A 16,906-nucleotide genomic window follows, 5' to 3' on the forward strand; every position below is an offset into this window, starting at 1 on the left:
TAATCTTGATCTAAAGCTGTAGCCCAGTTAATACTGGGAAAACATTTTCTATTTTTTTCTTCTTTTAACTAAAAATTTTCTCTTTGTCTGTAAATAAAAAAATACAAAATTTTCTATCATAAAAGCTTTCTTCACGACAATATTTTTAAATTTATTTCTCAAAGAAAACGTGAAATATGTAGGATCGGTTTTGCAATACACTTAAAACTTTACGGTAAATATAAGCGCATGAATTTTTATTATAATATACTTGAACTACAGCTAAAAGAAATCAATGAAATCTTTATGGAGGTACATAAAATTTTTGTGTTATTTTTATTTTTGTATAAATAAAACGGTTAAAACCAGGCTTGTTTCCTAATTGTTGCATTCCTACTAGTTGAATAATACCGCGCACCAAGTATAAATTCGAGACATTCTATTGGTTCCGCCATATTTTGTCGACACCAATAGGAAAAACGAGCGAGAAATGTCCCTAGATTTCGCTAGATACCCCTAAATTAGAATATCTCTATATTGTTAATTTATGTTGGTATTTTGAAGAATAGACGTCAAAATGGCATCAAACATCAAAGAATGGGCGATTTAAGTTTAACTACTTTATGTACTTCAACCTTGCGTAAGAACTATCAAGGAACATCTTCCGCACGAGCGTGACTCTTGCAGTAACGTTAGTCCATTAGGATCTTGTTATATTCGACATTTTTGTATTTTGCTAGTGATAAAACCTTGATAAACATTTGCCGCGCATTACCGGGGTTAAGTGCGCGCGTCTCTCCGTACAGATACGAATTCTCGTTTCAGTGAGAGAACTTCGAAATGATGCACAGAAGGGGAGGCAAGCGTATCCGGATGGATGATCCAGTGCCGCCGGAGTATGAGACTCCGATGACACCGATGACGCCGATGACGCCGATGACACCGATGAATGACAACTCTGGCGGGGACGCTAACGACTCGTACAACACGTACGCGCCGTACAATCCGGCATCGCAGACTCCGCTTCAGAATCCCACGTAAGTGTTCGAATATACGTGATACTGTGTTCTGTAATTAGAAGACTATATTCAATCAAGCGAAAGACTACAATTATCATGAGAAAGTAAATGAATGTGTGATTTTATTGTTGCACTTGTTTATTGTTTAGCCCGGAGCATTATTCATCCGAGAGTTATAGCTCACCGGGCACCTCGCAGCAGCAGCAGTATCAGGAACAGTCCGGCAACTTTGACAATCCGGCACAATTTGAAGCGCCCATGACACCCGCTACTCCCAACATGAGAATCACAAGGAACACGCGTGCCAGAATGCGCGGTGTGTACAAGCATAAAATATTAGACTCGCAGACTCGACATTATTAATCTGAGCCTCAGATTAAACTTTTAGATAAAGAATTCCAATAAACATACTGGAAAACCACGCTATTGACGATCCACCGATAGATATATTGATTGCGCAGGTGCAATGTAAAAATTATGACGTCTGATTTTAAAGGAGGCGTGGTACAGCAACCCAAGTACAAGGAAGTCGACACGGACTATGCTCCATCATCCAGTGGCAGCGGGAGAGGGAGAGGCAGCGGTGGACGTGGACGCGGCAAACGGACGCACCATTCGCACAGCTTGGAGGATGAAGCCAGTCTTTACTATGTTATTAGGAATAATCGTTCTTCGCTCACGGTATGTTACAGTACATTACAGTCGATTAATTACGACTAATTGTATAAGAGTGAATTTATACATGGTGAAAAGTTCGTTTACACTGCAAATATTATTTAACAGACCATTGTCGATGACTGGATAGAAAAGTATAAAAGCAACAGGGACAATGCACTGCTTATGTTAATGCAATTCTTCATCAACGCAAGTGGTTGCAAGGGTCGCATCACTCCCGAAATGCAACAGACCATGGAGCACGTGGCAATAATTCGCAAGATGACTGAAGAATTCGACGAGGTTTGTGGACTTCAATACGTTTTCTTATTATTATAAATTTTATGTTACGCTTTTTCTATAATTCTAATATCGCGTTAGACTACATCAATTTAATCCTAAACTGTACAAAATTATATGGAGCGCTCAAAATTATGTATAAAATATTTTATGAACATATTCTAAACCATCGCTCTACGTACATACTCTTACAAATCAGAATTCCGTGATGATTGCAGGAGAGCGGTGAATATCCATTGATAATGACTGGACAACAGTGGAAGAAATTCCGCGCTAATTTTTGCGAATTTGTGCAAATCCTTGTCCGCCAGTGTCAGTACTCTATCATTTACGATCAATTTTTGATGGACAACGTTATCTCCTTGCTGACTGGCCTCTCAGATTCACAAGTAAGAGCATTCAGGCATACCGCGACGCTTGCAGGTAAGTCTTAAGAGAGCCCACGATTTACGCCGGACGTACGCATTAATAAAATCATTCGAAATATTTTGCAGCCATGAAATTAATGACGGCTCTGGTAGACGTTGCCTTGACTGTATCGATAAATTTGGACAACACCCAGCGGCAGTATGAGGCGGAGAGGCAGAAAGCCCGTGAGAAAAGGGCGGCGGACAGATTAGAGTCTCTGATGGCAAAGCGAAAGGAGCTGGAAGAAAACATGGACGAAATCAAAAATATGCTTACGTACATGTTCAAGTCGGTTTTCGTGCACAGGTACAGAGACACGTTGCCGGAGATACGTGCGATTTGCATGGCGGAAATTGGAGTCTGGATGAAGAAGTTCCACCAAAACTTCTTGGACGATTCGTACTTGAAGTACATTGGTAAGCCTCGTTTTTTTTTTAAAACAAAAAAAAAGTGAAAATGAAAGTGCAAGTATGCATAGTGCGCTCTTTCTTGTCCGACTCGTTACAGGCTGGACCTTGCACGACAAAGTCGGCGAAGTCAGGCTCAAGTGCCTGCAGGCGCTGCAGCCGTTGTACGCGTCGGAGGAGCTGAAAACGAAGCTCGAGCTGTTCACGAGTAAGTTCAAGGACAGGATCGTCGCGATGACGCTGGACAAGGAGTACGACGTGGCGGTGCAAGCGGTGAAGCTGGTTATCTCGATCCTTAAGCACCACCGTGAGATCCTCACCGACAAGGACTGCGAGCACGTGTATGAACTCGTTTACTCGTCGCATCGGGCGGTCGCCCAAGCAGCCGGCGAGTTCCTGAACGAGCGTCTGTTCCGTCCGGACGACGAGGCCGTGGCAGGCATCAAGACGAGGCGCGGCAAGAAGCGCTTGCCGAACACGCCCCTGATACGTGACCTCGTTCTTTTCTTCATCGAATCCGAGTTGCACGAGCACGGAGCCTACCTGGTCGATTCTCTGATCGAGACGAACCAGATGATGAAGGATTGGGAGTGCATGACGGATCTGTTGCTCGAGGAGGCCGGTCCGGACGAGGAGGCGTTGGACAATCAGAAGGAAACGTCTCTCATCGAGCTGATGGTGTGCTGTATAAAACAAGCCGCCACGGGCGAGGCGCCGGTCGGTCGCGGACCCACGCGGAAGATTCTCTCGGTGAAGGAGCTGAAGCAAGTGCACGACGACAAGCAAAGGCTGACGGAGCATTTCATACAAGCGTTGCCACTTTTGCTCGACAAATACCGCGCGGATCCCGAAAAACTGGCCAACTTACTTGCGATTCCACAGTACTTCGACTTGGATATTTATACGAAATCGCGACAAGAAATCAATCTGGATTCTTTATTGAGCAAACTCCACGGGATCGTGGAGAAGATGCACGACACCGAGGTTCTAGATACGGCAGCTAAAACATTGGAGCACATGTGCGTGGAGGGCCACGCTATCTTCACCAGGTGTGTACGTTTAATCAATATTTTCGTTAATTAAATTGAACGTTTCAGTTTTCCTTCGAATTTGGAGCAAAAATTATTTGACAATCATTATTAAATCACTTTGATAAAAACCACACATACAGAGTGTGTATTTATATATATATACATATAATAGTCCTATTTGTCACTTAAAGAACTCAACAAATCGTAAAGATGCAGGAAGAATTTCTTTTATCATTTTAGAGAAAATTATTTAATTATAATATATAATAAATGACTTACTTTTTTACGTAGATGTGATGTCGCTCGTTCCACATTGATCGATTCCATTGTGAATAAATACAAGGAAGCGATTGATGAATATAGAAATTTAATCGAGGGAGACGAGGAACCGGACGAGGATGAGATATTCAATGTTGTCCAATCTCTCAAGAAAGTTGCCATATTTTATTCTTGTCACAATATGAATCCGTGGGGAATATGGGATTCGCTGTACAAAGATATAGAGGACGCTAAGGATCCTTCAAAGTACATTCTCTATTCTGATAATAATTGCACAAAAATGTCTTCAAATATACTAATAAATCGCACTGCTGTCCGCAGATGTTTACCATACGAGGCAGTTAAATATTGCATAAGCGCATGCTTCTTCGCTATTCTGTGGGGTCAGAATCATTTGATGGAAGCTGTGGACTTTGGTACTCGCGGCGAGGAGGAATGCCGTCAATTGAAGGAACGGCTACACTCGTTCATGGGCTCGATGCGTCACTTCGTCAGTAGCGACAGCAGCGGCGCGGTAATTGCATTTTTTACGATAACTTGAGAACAAATGCAGTTTCTTGTAAACGATATTTTATGTGTTTTCGCCGTATCAAAACAGCCATCTCCGCCGATCTTAAGGGAAGAAGCGTATAACACGATATGCGACCTATTGGTGGTGTTTTGCAGTCAACTGTCCACTCATGCCAATCCTTTGATGCATCAATTAGTGTACGAGCCCGACCAAGCAATGCAGAACATGCTCAATAGATTTATACAAGAGTACGTCTTCTTTGAAGAGGAAGATGGTAAAGAAATAATTTGGATATATGTCATAGTGTGCGGACGAAAAATGCATAACAAAATTTATCTCGCAGATGAACACGACGAGCATTCAAAAATCGAAGAGTTACATAAGCGGAGAAACTTCCTAGCTGGTTACTGCAAGTTGATAGTGTACAACATGATTCCCACGAAAGCTGCGGCCGACGTGTTCAAACATTACGTGAAATATTACAACGACTATGGCGACATCATTAAAACCACGTTGGGAAAAGCGAGGGACATTAACAAGACGAATTGTGCGCTGACGATGCAGCAGAGCTTAAATATTTTGTACAACGAGATTGTGGCGGAGAAGGGCAAGGTGAACAGAAACAGCGAGGAATTTACCGCGATCAAGGTTTGTGATCAAGGCTATTTTAAGGTACAGTGACAGAAAATACGTAAAAATCTCTAAACTTGATCATCCTCAGGAACTCGCGAAGCGATTCGCTCTGTCCTTCGGTCTGGACGCCGTGAAAAATCGCGAGGCGATCACGGCCCTGCATCGCGCTGGCGTCTTGTTCGCCATTACTCCACCGGACGGCATCGAACAGGATCCTACGGGCCCACCACCGAATTTACCGTTCCTCGAGATATTATTAGAATTCACCAATAAGCTTCTCAAGCAGGATAAACGAGTCGTGTAAGTTAGAAACCTCATCCTGTTGTAAATCCAGTTTTCCAAATTCTTCAGAACGTTTCTCGACATCTTGCTGCTTTTTGCTGCAGACTCAACTTTCTGGACAGACGGTTGCAGGCTGGAATGCCGTCTTCACGAGGAGAGGACTGGCAACCTTTGCTTTTGTACAGAAATAGTTTGCTACACGGTGAAACTGACCAAGTGCCGGTGACGAGTAAGCGAGCTTACACGAGGCGTAAGAAGGATCATTTAGCTGGTAAGATTGTTATATATATATCATATCTTAAAAACTATTTCTGACGCATAAATAATCGTTAGGCCCAAGTTTTTGTTCTTCAAAATTGATCGGACAAGGAAATAAGTGCTAGCAGATTTATCGTAATATTAAATATCATATGAACGCATTTCCCTCTCATTTTCAGTAGAGCCAAAATTATCTGATAAAAATTGATGGAAAAAAATAACTGCAGACACAGCATTGCGTCCATTATAATTATACAAAACTATTGAGATTTAAATATTAGTTTCAAGTTTTAGTTGAAGCTAAAATCTCACACATCGTATGAATAATATTCCATTTCTTTTGCAGAGGAAGAGGAAGCTGATGAACCTGATGAAGGTTCTGATCATGAGTTTGCGGGGTGAGTTAGGTGTACCCGAATACAGTCCGAGATACACATATACACAATTTTTTTTTCTATAGAACTTATTATTAGTACAAAATCTAATTGCAATTGCAAGTAACTTATACAAAACCGTTCGATAACACACGGAGAATCGGCAATGGCTAGTATTAATTTATAATCTTTACTCGCTTTTTGCATTGTAAATTATGCTACACATTGACGTGTGCGTAAAATCAGGAGCGCCAGTCTATTTTACATATACTAATGTGCGCTTCTTCCCCTGTTACTGCTGTAAAACATTAATGTTGCTTGCAAAGTGTAGAGATCTGTTGAAGTAGTGTGCTAGTAGTTCCATTACTAATAATATCTTTTATTTTACTGCCTTATTTTTCATTTCATTAATATTTTATTAACGCTGAAACTTGTGGTTTATTTATGAAACTTTGATAACTTATTGCTATGCAATAAATTGGTCGAAAAGATAAAATTTCCAAACGCCAATCGATGCGCGTAATTAAATTATTACTGTGATTGTTCCACACAAGATATGTGATTCGAGAATTATATAATTTTAAATTAAAATCTAAGCACATACTGCGTTCGGTCAGCAATAAAGCCTACAACTTTCATGTCTAAGAATATAAGAAAACATTTACGAGATCTCGTCTCCTGCGCGCGCAGTGCTTGTAACTGCATGTGCTTAATTTATAAATACTTACCGCCCGCTTTAAACCATTTTGAAGATACAAAAAGAATTAGTTTTCTGTGTTGCATGAGTAGTAACTCTTGACGAATCGCTTGTTATAGGCGAGCCAATCGTTATAGGAGTTAATATATATTTTTAGAAGAATATGAAATATATCTTTGAAAATGTATGTAAGGGACAAAAATTGTACAAGATATTCTTAATGTAATTTATTATACGTGGTATCTGCTTTAGCCTCGTTTAACAGGAAATCACTTCTAAACTAGAATAAGAAATTATTAAGGGATATAATAATATTATTGAATCACATGATCGATATGATATTTTTGAAACAAATTTAGAAAGATCGTGCATAGAGAACGATGTGTGTATTTCATCGAGTAATTAAAATCGAGTAAGCTTAAAAACTTTGTATTCTGTTTATATTTTAATAATACAAATTGGTGATAGATACGAATAAACATGAGATTACTTTAAATAAGACCTTCTACTCCCAGCGCTCCTAAATCCTGTTTTATCAAAATTATAAATTATTACAAAATAAATGTGCACACATTTTTTATCGATTAATGTTTATATATATATATAAAATTTGGAAGAATCAGACGTATTTGCTTCACATTTCCTAAAACTTGCCTATGTTCCTTTTCGTAACACGCCGTTCTCTATACCTATTATTACATAAAAATGCATTTTATCATTATTTATCTACAGTTGTTATTATTAATCGACTCTCCTCGAACCTATACGTATTCATCCAAAATAATATGATTTAAAAATCTCACTCTCTCTCTCTCTCTCCTCTCTTCTTTTCTTTCTCTACAGATTTGAATATTGTTTGCAAATTGATCTTATGTAATACATATATATATATGCGCGTGGTGTGTGTGTGTGTGTGTACACAGATACATGCATATATATACATATGCAATAAAAAAATTTTCCGAATCAAATTTTTGTCCCTTTCGAATCTCAAATGAATGTTGCACCTCTACTTGAAATTGGACGTTCTTATTTCAGCAAGCACAAAAAAAAACGTGGTCCACGAAAGCATACGTGAGTAATTTATCCTCTTACAATTTTGTCGAATTAAAAATATACATGTATACGAAACGAAGTAACAATAATGATATATAAATTAAAAAATATCGATTATATACAAATTGTAACACGCACTTCTCTGAACGTTCATCAGGATAAGTGTCCATACAATTTTCTCTTTCAGATTACCAGTTAATAAAGTGGTGATAACACGCACACCCAGAACAAATGTATTTTATGAAAATAATGACACTGGTCCAATGCAAACGTCCCCTACAGCTATCATAGAAGATACGTCAACAAGTCCTTCGCAAGATATCGATAATAGACTTAAAACGTTACAAATACAGCCAAGGCCGTAAGTATATATATATATAAATAATTCATCCCTATATTTTTCGCAAGGAGAGATAAGAATTTTGCAATTATTTTTTCAATAGACGAAGAAATCAAGAGCATGTAGAGCACAGAGAATTGCGAAGAACCTCCAGGAATTCAGGTCGATACGTCGAAGGGCAATATATGGTAAGTTTGAATAATCGTGTAGCATCAACATCGTAAACAATACAATTAATTCTGCACCGATTCAAATTCATTGCTTGCAGGAATCAGATTCCGAGTGAAAAGACGAAATCCTTAAAACAGTTTTATTTCTAAATTTAGATAATTGGATTGTGATACGTATTTAAAGCAATGCTACGCCATCTGAGAATATCAGAGAAAAAAAATACTTAAACTGGATGGCCTAGAATATCTTCCCAAATGAGTATTAATAAATTATAAGAGACCAGTGTTACGTTACGACTTGTAAGCAAGTGTCGTTTTATAGATTTTTGCGTAAACTTTATTTTAGTTTACGGTATTTCATGTTATGAGTGATACAATATATGTATTCCATTTTTATTAACATTTTTTTTCGACAAACGAACTGCTAGAAGAAATACTAAATTATTTATAACTTTTTAAATAAACGAGTACAATTTATTGGCACTATTTTATTTGCGTATGTAATATAGATACACGATAGATTAAATGTACACATTCGTAATTGCATTTCGCTTCCACATAGCTTGTAACAACCTTTTTACTTATATTCAGGTGTCTTACAAACATTATAAAGTGTTAATTATTTTGTACATTGTATCCTATCTACACTTATTACATCTCATTATAGTAAAAAAATAAAACTTTCAATCTTCGTTTTTCCGTACAAGAGAGAAAGATAATAGAATTGAGGATAAAAGAAACGAGGAAAGATGGAACGATAAAATAAGATAGATTCTTATAATATACATTAACACGTACACATGCATGCATATGCATTTGTAATATTACACAAATCAAAATGGACCAATAAAGTATCACAATAACAAGCAATAACAAGTACGTTTTATCGCAATTCTAGGCAACAATCTGACAAAAGGTGATATACTGGTATTTATTGGATTTACTAATCCTTTTTGCTTAGGATTGCGATAAAACGTAGACGTGTTACCGCTTAGAATTGTGGTAAAACATAGACTTGTTATTCTGTACATGATGATACGGTTACGTAATATTCGTTCATCGATCCGATCGATCTGGCTGCAACCTAGGTTTACGGAAGAGATTACTGAGCCTACGGCCTTTTGGCGTACTTGATGCGTTCTGTCAAAAATAAAACGTTTAACGTGTAAATATTATCTAATGCAACATTCAAAGGCTCATGTTTCTTTGTACTCACTTCATCCTGCCGTTTCGACGAAAATATATTCTTCAGTGAATGAGGAGTAGTCGTTGTTCTTCTATCCATGTTTCGTTCCCTCAATATCCGTGAACTCGGGCTTTTCAATTCGTTACCCTGTTATAAATTATCAAAAAAGACTTTTGATAATTTTACTTACACATACAATTTTATATATTATTGTTAATATCTATATAAAAATTAATATGCAAATATAATTGATATCTGTAATAACAAAAACATGCGTATATACCTGCAAAGATAATCTTCCTCCATTTTTGCTTGGCGTCGGCGGGCCAGGCTTTTTGTACGATGTCTACAATAAATATGAAAATTATTTTACAAAAATTAAACTTAGACAAAAACAGAATTATATAAAATAATGAAATTTTAGGACTATTACACTAACCTGAGATCTATCTTTTTTTCGTACTTTTTGTTCTGGTAGAAGGCTTTGACTGAGACTATCGTTAAAATTCTCTTCCGTCGGAGAACCCGACTAAGCAATGCAAATGTTATTAAATGTGTGTGTGTGTGTGTGTGTGTGTGTAAATGTGCGACTAATAGAGACAAGTGGAGGAAAAACTTACTTTAATTTCTTCTTCGGTCAAAGTCGGAGGGAGGAACTGCATTTCCGCTGGATAAGAGGATTTCAGATGGGGTTTGCAGAGAGAATTTCTCATTTGCAAAACGGACAAACGATCGACATTCGTGGTAGACGACCAATTGCCCCTCTTTATGTCAGCTGAAATAAATAAATTGGAAAACTTGTTTATTTTCTGAATTGAAAAACACTATGCTCTGACAAGGAGCAATAGGACTGCTGATATAATATATATATATCTGTAACTTGCGTATTGTACCTAGGTAAACATTATCGAAGACTTCCTCTTCATCTTCCGTCTTGAACGCATTGCCCATCACCTGAATACTTCTGATACTGTGTCTCCGTTCAAGTGTCTCTTCTTTTATTAGCGTCACCTGGGTTGCTTGCGCATTTTCAGGTAATATTTCTTGCCTCTCAGTTTTGCAGATCTTGCGCGAAATTATGGATACCGGTTGGTCCACTTCGTCTTTCTTGAGCTTGCTCTGTAACTCTTTCAACCGTTGTAACGCCTCTTGCTTCTGCTGTTGCTCGATCAGCAATTTCTCACCCACGTTCCACAGCTGTGAGCTCAGGTCGCTAACATGCGCTTTGTATCTGTTAAGTTCCTCTCGCTGCTTCTGGCACATCGCTTCCATTTGCGTCTGCAACTTTTCCCGCACTATCTTCTCTTGAGTGTGATTTAATTTCATCATTTGCTCGTTATAGGCCGTTTTCTGAAGTGAGTCTCACGTTAGTATTATTTTACTTGGGTTAATTTAAGTGTAATCGGTGAATCCTAAAATTATGGACATCGTACTTACCATTTTTTGTTTCATATCCTCCAGTTTCCGTTCGTACGTGGCGTGAACCTCTTTCAGTTGACTATCAAATTCCTGTTTTGCTGTTCTATTCGATTCCTCCTGTTCTTTTCGCAAATTTTGATTCACTTCTGTCAAAGACTCCAACTCGTTCTTCAGAGATTGCAGTTCTTCCAAGTCAGCTTCCCTCGACGCTAAAGTCAATTCCGCTGACTTGAGCTCTTTTATCTCTGTTCTCAGATCATCAATGTTCTTTTCCAATTTTACATTCCTCAGGCGCATCGTGTCCATCTTAGTCTTCAACGTTTTTCCTTCCTTCGTCAACTGAGTGATCTGGTTTTGCAGATTCTTTTCCATGTCCGCGTAATTCTTAATTTCTCCAGATTTTATGCTGTTCTCGTAAGAGGTCAATAAAGATATCAAAGACTCCATTTCTTCTTCGGATTTTATTACATCAATTCGTAGCGCTTTATATTTTTCTATCTCTGCGTCAATTATCATATTTTCATTAGAAAACTTATCTTCTTCCGCGCTTGTCAGTATTTCCAGACATTCTTTCTCATGCACTGAACACAAATAGGTGTCATGTAATTTTTGCTCCGTCCACAAAAACTTCTCCCACAAGATACCGGATGTAGATTTCACATTTTCCAAATGATCTGTCTGAAATTTAAACAGTAAGTTTTCGAGATCCGCTTTCTTGGCGTGAAATTGCTTGAATTCATCGCAAACGGAACTATCAGCAAAGCAATGAAAGATATTTTGAAATTTCGTTAATATTTCATTCCACTTTTGCTTCGACAACGTTACAACTGTATCTAAATCGTGTTGCGAGGCTAAAACTCTTTGCAAACGCTCCTGCAGGGATTCCTTATTTTTTATGAGATTTTTTAAATACTCATTTCGTTTCTGTGCTATTATTTCTAACTCTTGTACTTTAGTTTTTAAACTGCCAGCTTCTTTTTTATCTTTTACGCTATTCTCTATAAGTATTCTTTGCTCCGCCAAAGTTTTATTCAATTCGGTATTTGCGCAAGACAAATGCAAAATGAGTCTCTGTGATTTCTGCAACTCGTCATGAGTCATTTTAATAATATTCAGAGTATTTGCAGTTTCATTGTCCGTGATACTGCCATACTGTGATATATCATATAAATTTTGATCGAAGAAGTCAGAATCCGAGCCCGCTTTTGCAACCGTAGAATTTAAACTTTTGGCCGATTGTTTCAATTCTTGACAAAATTCTACAATTTTCGCTTGATTTTCATCCATAAGTTCGCAGTATTTTTTATTTTTTGCAAACTCTGCTTTTAGCTCCTTCAGTTCTTCTGCTATCTCTATTACGGCTTCGTTTTTGTTATCAACTTCACTTTCTAGAGCAAAGACTTTTTCTTGGTACTCGCGCAATGACAATCTCGTATTTTCAAGTTCCTCGTTCAGTATTTGCTTAGCACTGTCAAACTGTTCGTGAAGCTCATCCATATGTATACACTTTTCCTTCAGAGCTGCCTCTTGAGTCGCTAAAACGGCGTCTTGACTGGTTCTCACTTCTTGAAGATTGACAATAATTTCTTTCAACTTCTTCTCTGTGGCGTTCATGTCATTTGTCTGCTTTTCTATTTTACTCCGTAACAACAGTGACGTTTCCTCTTTCGATGCTATTTCTTCATCCTTCATTTTAAGCACTTCTCCGTGTGAATGTATCAGCTGCTCATTTTCCGCCTTCAAACACGAAACGTCCGAAAGTAACTCCTTAATTTGTACTTCTTTCAGATTCATTTCTATCAGTGCGTCATCCAACTCTTGTTGCAATAAATTGAACCTGTCAACGGCATCCTTCAACTCGAGCGAGATCTCAGCATTTTCCGACTTCAGGCTTTCTAACTTCTCGTTTGCTTCAGTCCTCATCATCGCATACCGCTGTTCTAGTCTGTGATTTGCTTCTTGCATACAGCGTTTAGATTCATTCAATGCGTCGTGAAGACTCTTTTCTTTTTCTTCCAAGGCGTTTATTACTTTCCCATTTTCCAATAAATCTTGTTGTAACGCAGCGTTCATCATTTGAATATCTGACAGTTCCTTCTTACTGCAATTGAAATTGTGTTCTAAATCTTCTTTTTCTCGTTCCATTTTTTGGAAATTGTAGCACAGCGTCTGATGGTCATGTTGAACATCTGCGAATGCTAGTTTAATGTTTTCTCGATATTCAATTATGGCTTGCCGAATTTCTTTCCGCATTAGCTCGTAATCTTTGTTCACGTTCTGAAGATTCTCCAACTGCGTTATAAAGGATTTCAATAATAATCTTTGATTGATTAAGTTGTTCGTCAGTTCATGAACATTCTGTTCTAAGGCACGTTTCTCAGTTCTGATTTCTTCAATCTCCTGCGAATGTTTGTGGATAATCTCTTGCTGTTCGTTTAATAATAAATCCTTTTGTTTCACGTCTTCCTCAATATTAGCTAATTTTGTACGGTAGCGCTTATTTTCTTCGTCTAAAGTGGCGGCAGTTGATTGGAATGAGATTAAATTGCTTTTCGTTTCTCCAAGTTTCGTTTCTAAACTTGCGACATCACGTTTGTACGAAGCGCACATCGTATTGCAGTTATTTAACGTTGTTTCAAAGTATTTTGCAAAATTATCAAGTGTCAATTTGTTGAAATCTCCAGTCCTAATTTGGATAAATTGATTGTCACGGCGTAAAATGTGCTCGAAATTTTTACTGCAATTTTCGATGGAAGATCTGTACGCATCTCTTTCACCAGTAAGCTCGTGAATGTGTGCTACGTGGTGCCTTACCTGCGACTTCATTTCTGCTACAACAGTACTTAGATTTGAGGAATTAGCCTTTTCACTTTGAAGCGACTCATTCAAAGTTTTTATATCTTCACTCAACTTATCTATTTCTGTATTCAATCTTGTACTCTCCTGCTTCGTCTTGGACAGTTCTTCTTTCGTGGACGATAACGAACCTTCCAAATCCTGATTCCGCGCGACAAGGGACAACTTCTCCGCTTGTAAATTCGTTACGTCCGTATTTAAGGTATCCAAGTTCTTCTGCGTATCACTTAATTTCACTTGAACCTCATCCAAGATTTTCACTCTCTCTTGCAGATCTCTATTTACTTCCAGCGCAGCCTTATGGTCGTTCGTGAGGACATCCAGTTTTCCTTTCAACGAATCAACCTGAGCATGCAATATAGCAGATTCCTCTCTAGCCTCTTGGAGTTGAATCTCAATCACAGAACTCAGTGCTTCGCTGGTGTTTAAAGATTTCATGGCGGAAAGGGTCATTAAGTCATCAACTTCGAAGCTTTGTTCGTCATTAGAATTCTTATTCAATTCCTTCATGTGCACGCGTAACTCTTCATTAAGAATCCTAAGTTCTACCAATTCTCTATCCTTCGATTCAATCTTACTCAGTAAAGCTTCCGTGGAACGTTCGGAACTGGCGAAATTTTCTTTATAGTGCGCACATGTCCTCTGCACAGAGGACAGTTTCTTCGATAGAGCATCCTTCTCTGTCTCCAGCTGAGTCGTCTCGTCCTGCTGTTTATTCAACTGGTCCTCCAGGTCGCTGATATACCTTTTATAATAATTTTCTTGAGAGGTGTCAACTCTCACAGGCTGCGGAGTTTTGGGTTTCATTCGTTCTGTACGCAGTGCCTTCAGCTGTGCCGATTGCTCGTCGAGCTTGCTCTGCAATTTCTGTACCTTATTCTGCTGCCTCGTTAGGTCATCTCGCAAGTCTGCGTTGGCAAATCGTTCCACCGCCAAGTTGCTCCTTAAATCTCGAAGCTCCCGAATTCGTTCAGTCATAATTTTCTTACTACGTCCTGAGCGGGTGATGGGAGAAGCGGAAAGTGGACAGTTCTCGGTGGTCAATTCTCTGTGCTTCGGAGTGGTTGATGTATCCTCCACTTCCAAGATAACTTCTCTAATGGTTTCCTTGGTAACATCGTTTCCAAGAGGCAAGATGCTTTCGAGGAAAGCTTTAACTTTAATTTGGGTTTCGTGCTTCATGTTATCGCACATACTAAACTGCAACGAATGATGCTTCGCAGAGAGCGTGTGGCACAGATGTACCAACAATAAAGATGCAATGTATATATGTTCTGTACTGTCGTCTTTGTCGGCCTTAAAACTGGGATATTCATCTGCAAATCAATAATGTAAAAATTAAATATTAATTATTTTTTATTATTACATTTTTGCGGAGTTTATATGATGCTCACATCTGAATTATTGTGTGTACCAACTCCAAAATTATAATTTAAAGTACATATATTAGAAATTAAAATATATACTCAAGTAATTATCATGCGACCACTGGCAACGTCTGGCGGATGGACGGACTGAATTATTTCACTAACTGCATACCAACAAATTGTTGAACATTACTACAGTTATTTTCTTTTTACTCCCTTCCCCCCTACCCTCCCAACTATGCACTAACATATCGTTAGACTTTTAACATAGTGATTTCTTTACGGACAAAATAATTAGATAAGACTCAATGGTTACTGAAGAATCAGAAATTAATAGTATTTCTGCTACAACAGTACTTAGATTTGAGGAATTAACCTTTTTTCACTTTGAAGCGACTCGTTCAAAGTTTTTATATCTTCACTCAACTTATCTATTTCTGTATTCAATTTTGTACTCTCCTGCTTCGGAGGGTAGGGGGAGGGGAGTAAAAAGAAAATAACTGCAGTAATGTTCAACGATTTGTTGGCATGCAGTTAGTGAAATAATTCTGTCTGTCCATCAGATGTTGCCAGTGGTCGCATGATAATTACTTGAATAGAATTTAACTGACGAATACTTGTTATTAAAATATATATATTTACCTTCAATAAATCTGATAATAACATCTTCTCCATTAGGATCGTCTTTGTGCTTTGTCCATTTTCTGTAAGATGATAAGTCAAATAAGAAATGGAGTATTCGTATTGGATTGTAACATAGAAATTGCAATACTGTTCGTCAGGATGGGACCTTGGAGGGTAAAGATGACTCTTGTGGATAACGAGTAAAGCTGATACATTTAACACAATACAAAAAGAAAAATAAAGAACATGGATTAACAATAAGCTCGCATGTGATCTCTACTTCGATTCGCCCGTGATTCCGACTTGAATCTCTAATCAGACGATATTTGTCTCTCGACGCTGCTCGACAAATAACTCTTGCTGGTTTTTTTGTTCTATTTATCTTATTTGGTCCATCGACGATGGGGCCCGGATTCGATTGGGGGGGTATTTTGCTCTATCACTACTTAGACCCTTACAGGAAGGTACTTACATCAATTCCAAGAAATTAATATAAAACGTTCCATCTCGCAACTCTCTTGTATTTCTCACTGGTTCTGTTACTATCTTCAAACAATTAATCTGTAAAATTTAAACATTTGCCTTTAGAAAACTCTTCTTGTACCATGGAGCAAAGAACATATATATTTTTACTTGTCACTCATCTTTCTTCGATATGAAACATGTAAAATAGTTACTCACCCACTCGACGATAATCTTCTCCCACAACTCCATGCTCGTGATGCATTACTGTAAAATGATGAATGAAAAATCCGTCCATGGACACACCGACCTGTTAAAGGACGCAGCAGGACACAGTTCCACAATGTTCGTTTGATTTCAAACGACAGATACCTCGCAGTTCTGCCAATCGAGTAAGCACAAATGCGCGAGCATTACACTAGACAGAGACTGTATTTAGGGAGAAGCCATCTAGATGCTGTTTTTGAAACTTGCAAGCCACTGACCGCAGCGCGATCTACATCCATTTCACAGTTATCATTTGAAGTCCACATCAGACTATGTTAGAGATTGAGATTTTGAAATTGACAATTATACTACTCGTAATCAAGACTG

The 16,906-nt window shown here is 38.1% G+C and overlaps 2 protein-coding genes across 5 annotated transcripts; one reads left to right on the forward strand and one right to left on the reverse strand.

The window, feature by feature from the left end:
* Nucleotides 1-523: 523 nt before the first annotated feature.
* On the forward strand, nt 524-8,873 carry LOC105287295 (cohesin subunit SA-2). Of its 3 annotated transcripts, none has more exons than XM_011352859.3 (19): nt 524-670; nt 805-1,016; nt 1,148-1,314; nt 1,495-1,679; nt 1,782-1,955; nt 2,171-2,375; nt 2,447-2,776; nt 2,868-3,816; nt 4,090-4,323; nt 4,399-4,591; nt 4,676-4,862; nt 4,932-5,236; nt 5,310-5,521; nt 5,608-5,774; nt 6,108-6,159; nt 7,871-7,906; nt 8,076-8,249; nt 8,332-8,416; nt 8,497-8,514. In XM_011352859.3, the coding sequence occupies exons 2-19, from the start codon at nt 820-822 to the stop codon at nt 8,512-8,514; spliced, it is 3,870 nt and encodes a 1,289-aa protein (XP_011351161.1). In that variant the 5' UTR covers nt 524-670; nt 805-819. The 3 variants fall into 3 exon arrangements, with proteins under 3 accessions (XP_011351161.1, XP_011351167.1, XP_026825530.1); XM_011352865.3 differs by having other exon boundaries at nt 532-619; XM_026969729.1 differs by lacking the exon at nt 524-670 and having other exon boundaries at nt 820-1,016; nt 8,497-8,873.
* Nucleotides 8,874-8,875: 2 nt separating this feature from the next.
* On the reverse strand, nt 8,876-16,848 carry LOC105287287 (myosin-4). Of its 2 annotated transcripts, XM_011352847.3 has the most exons (10): nt 16,532-16,848; nt 16,323-16,411; nt 15,869-15,930; nt 11,022-15,175; nt 10,478-10,934; nt 10,205-10,359; nt 10,024-10,113; nt 9,868-9,930; nt 9,615-9,731; nt 8,876-9,538 (listed from the first exon to the last, which is right to left on the reverse strand). In XM_011352847.3, exons 1-10 carry the CDS (start codon nt 16,562-16,564, stop codon nt 9,455-9,457), a joined length of 5,304 nt encoding a protein of 1,767 aa, XP_011351149.1. In that variant the 5' UTR covers nt 16,565-16,848; the 3' UTR covers nt 8,876-9,454. The 2 variants fall into 2 exon arrangements, with proteins under 2 accessions (XP_011351149.1, XP_019889911.1); XM_020034352.2 differs by having other exon boundaries at nt 8,876-9,731.
* Between the last annotated feature and the right edge of the window lie 58 nt (nt 16,849-16,906).

This window comes from Ooceraea biroi, chromosome 5 (assembly GCF_003672135.1).
Source record: "Ooceraea biroi isolate clonal line C1 chromosome 5, Obir_v5.4, whole genome shotgun sequence".
Taxonomy (NCBI): Eukaryota; Metazoa; Arthropoda; class Insecta; order Hymenoptera; family Formicidae; genus Ooceraea; species Ooceraea biroi.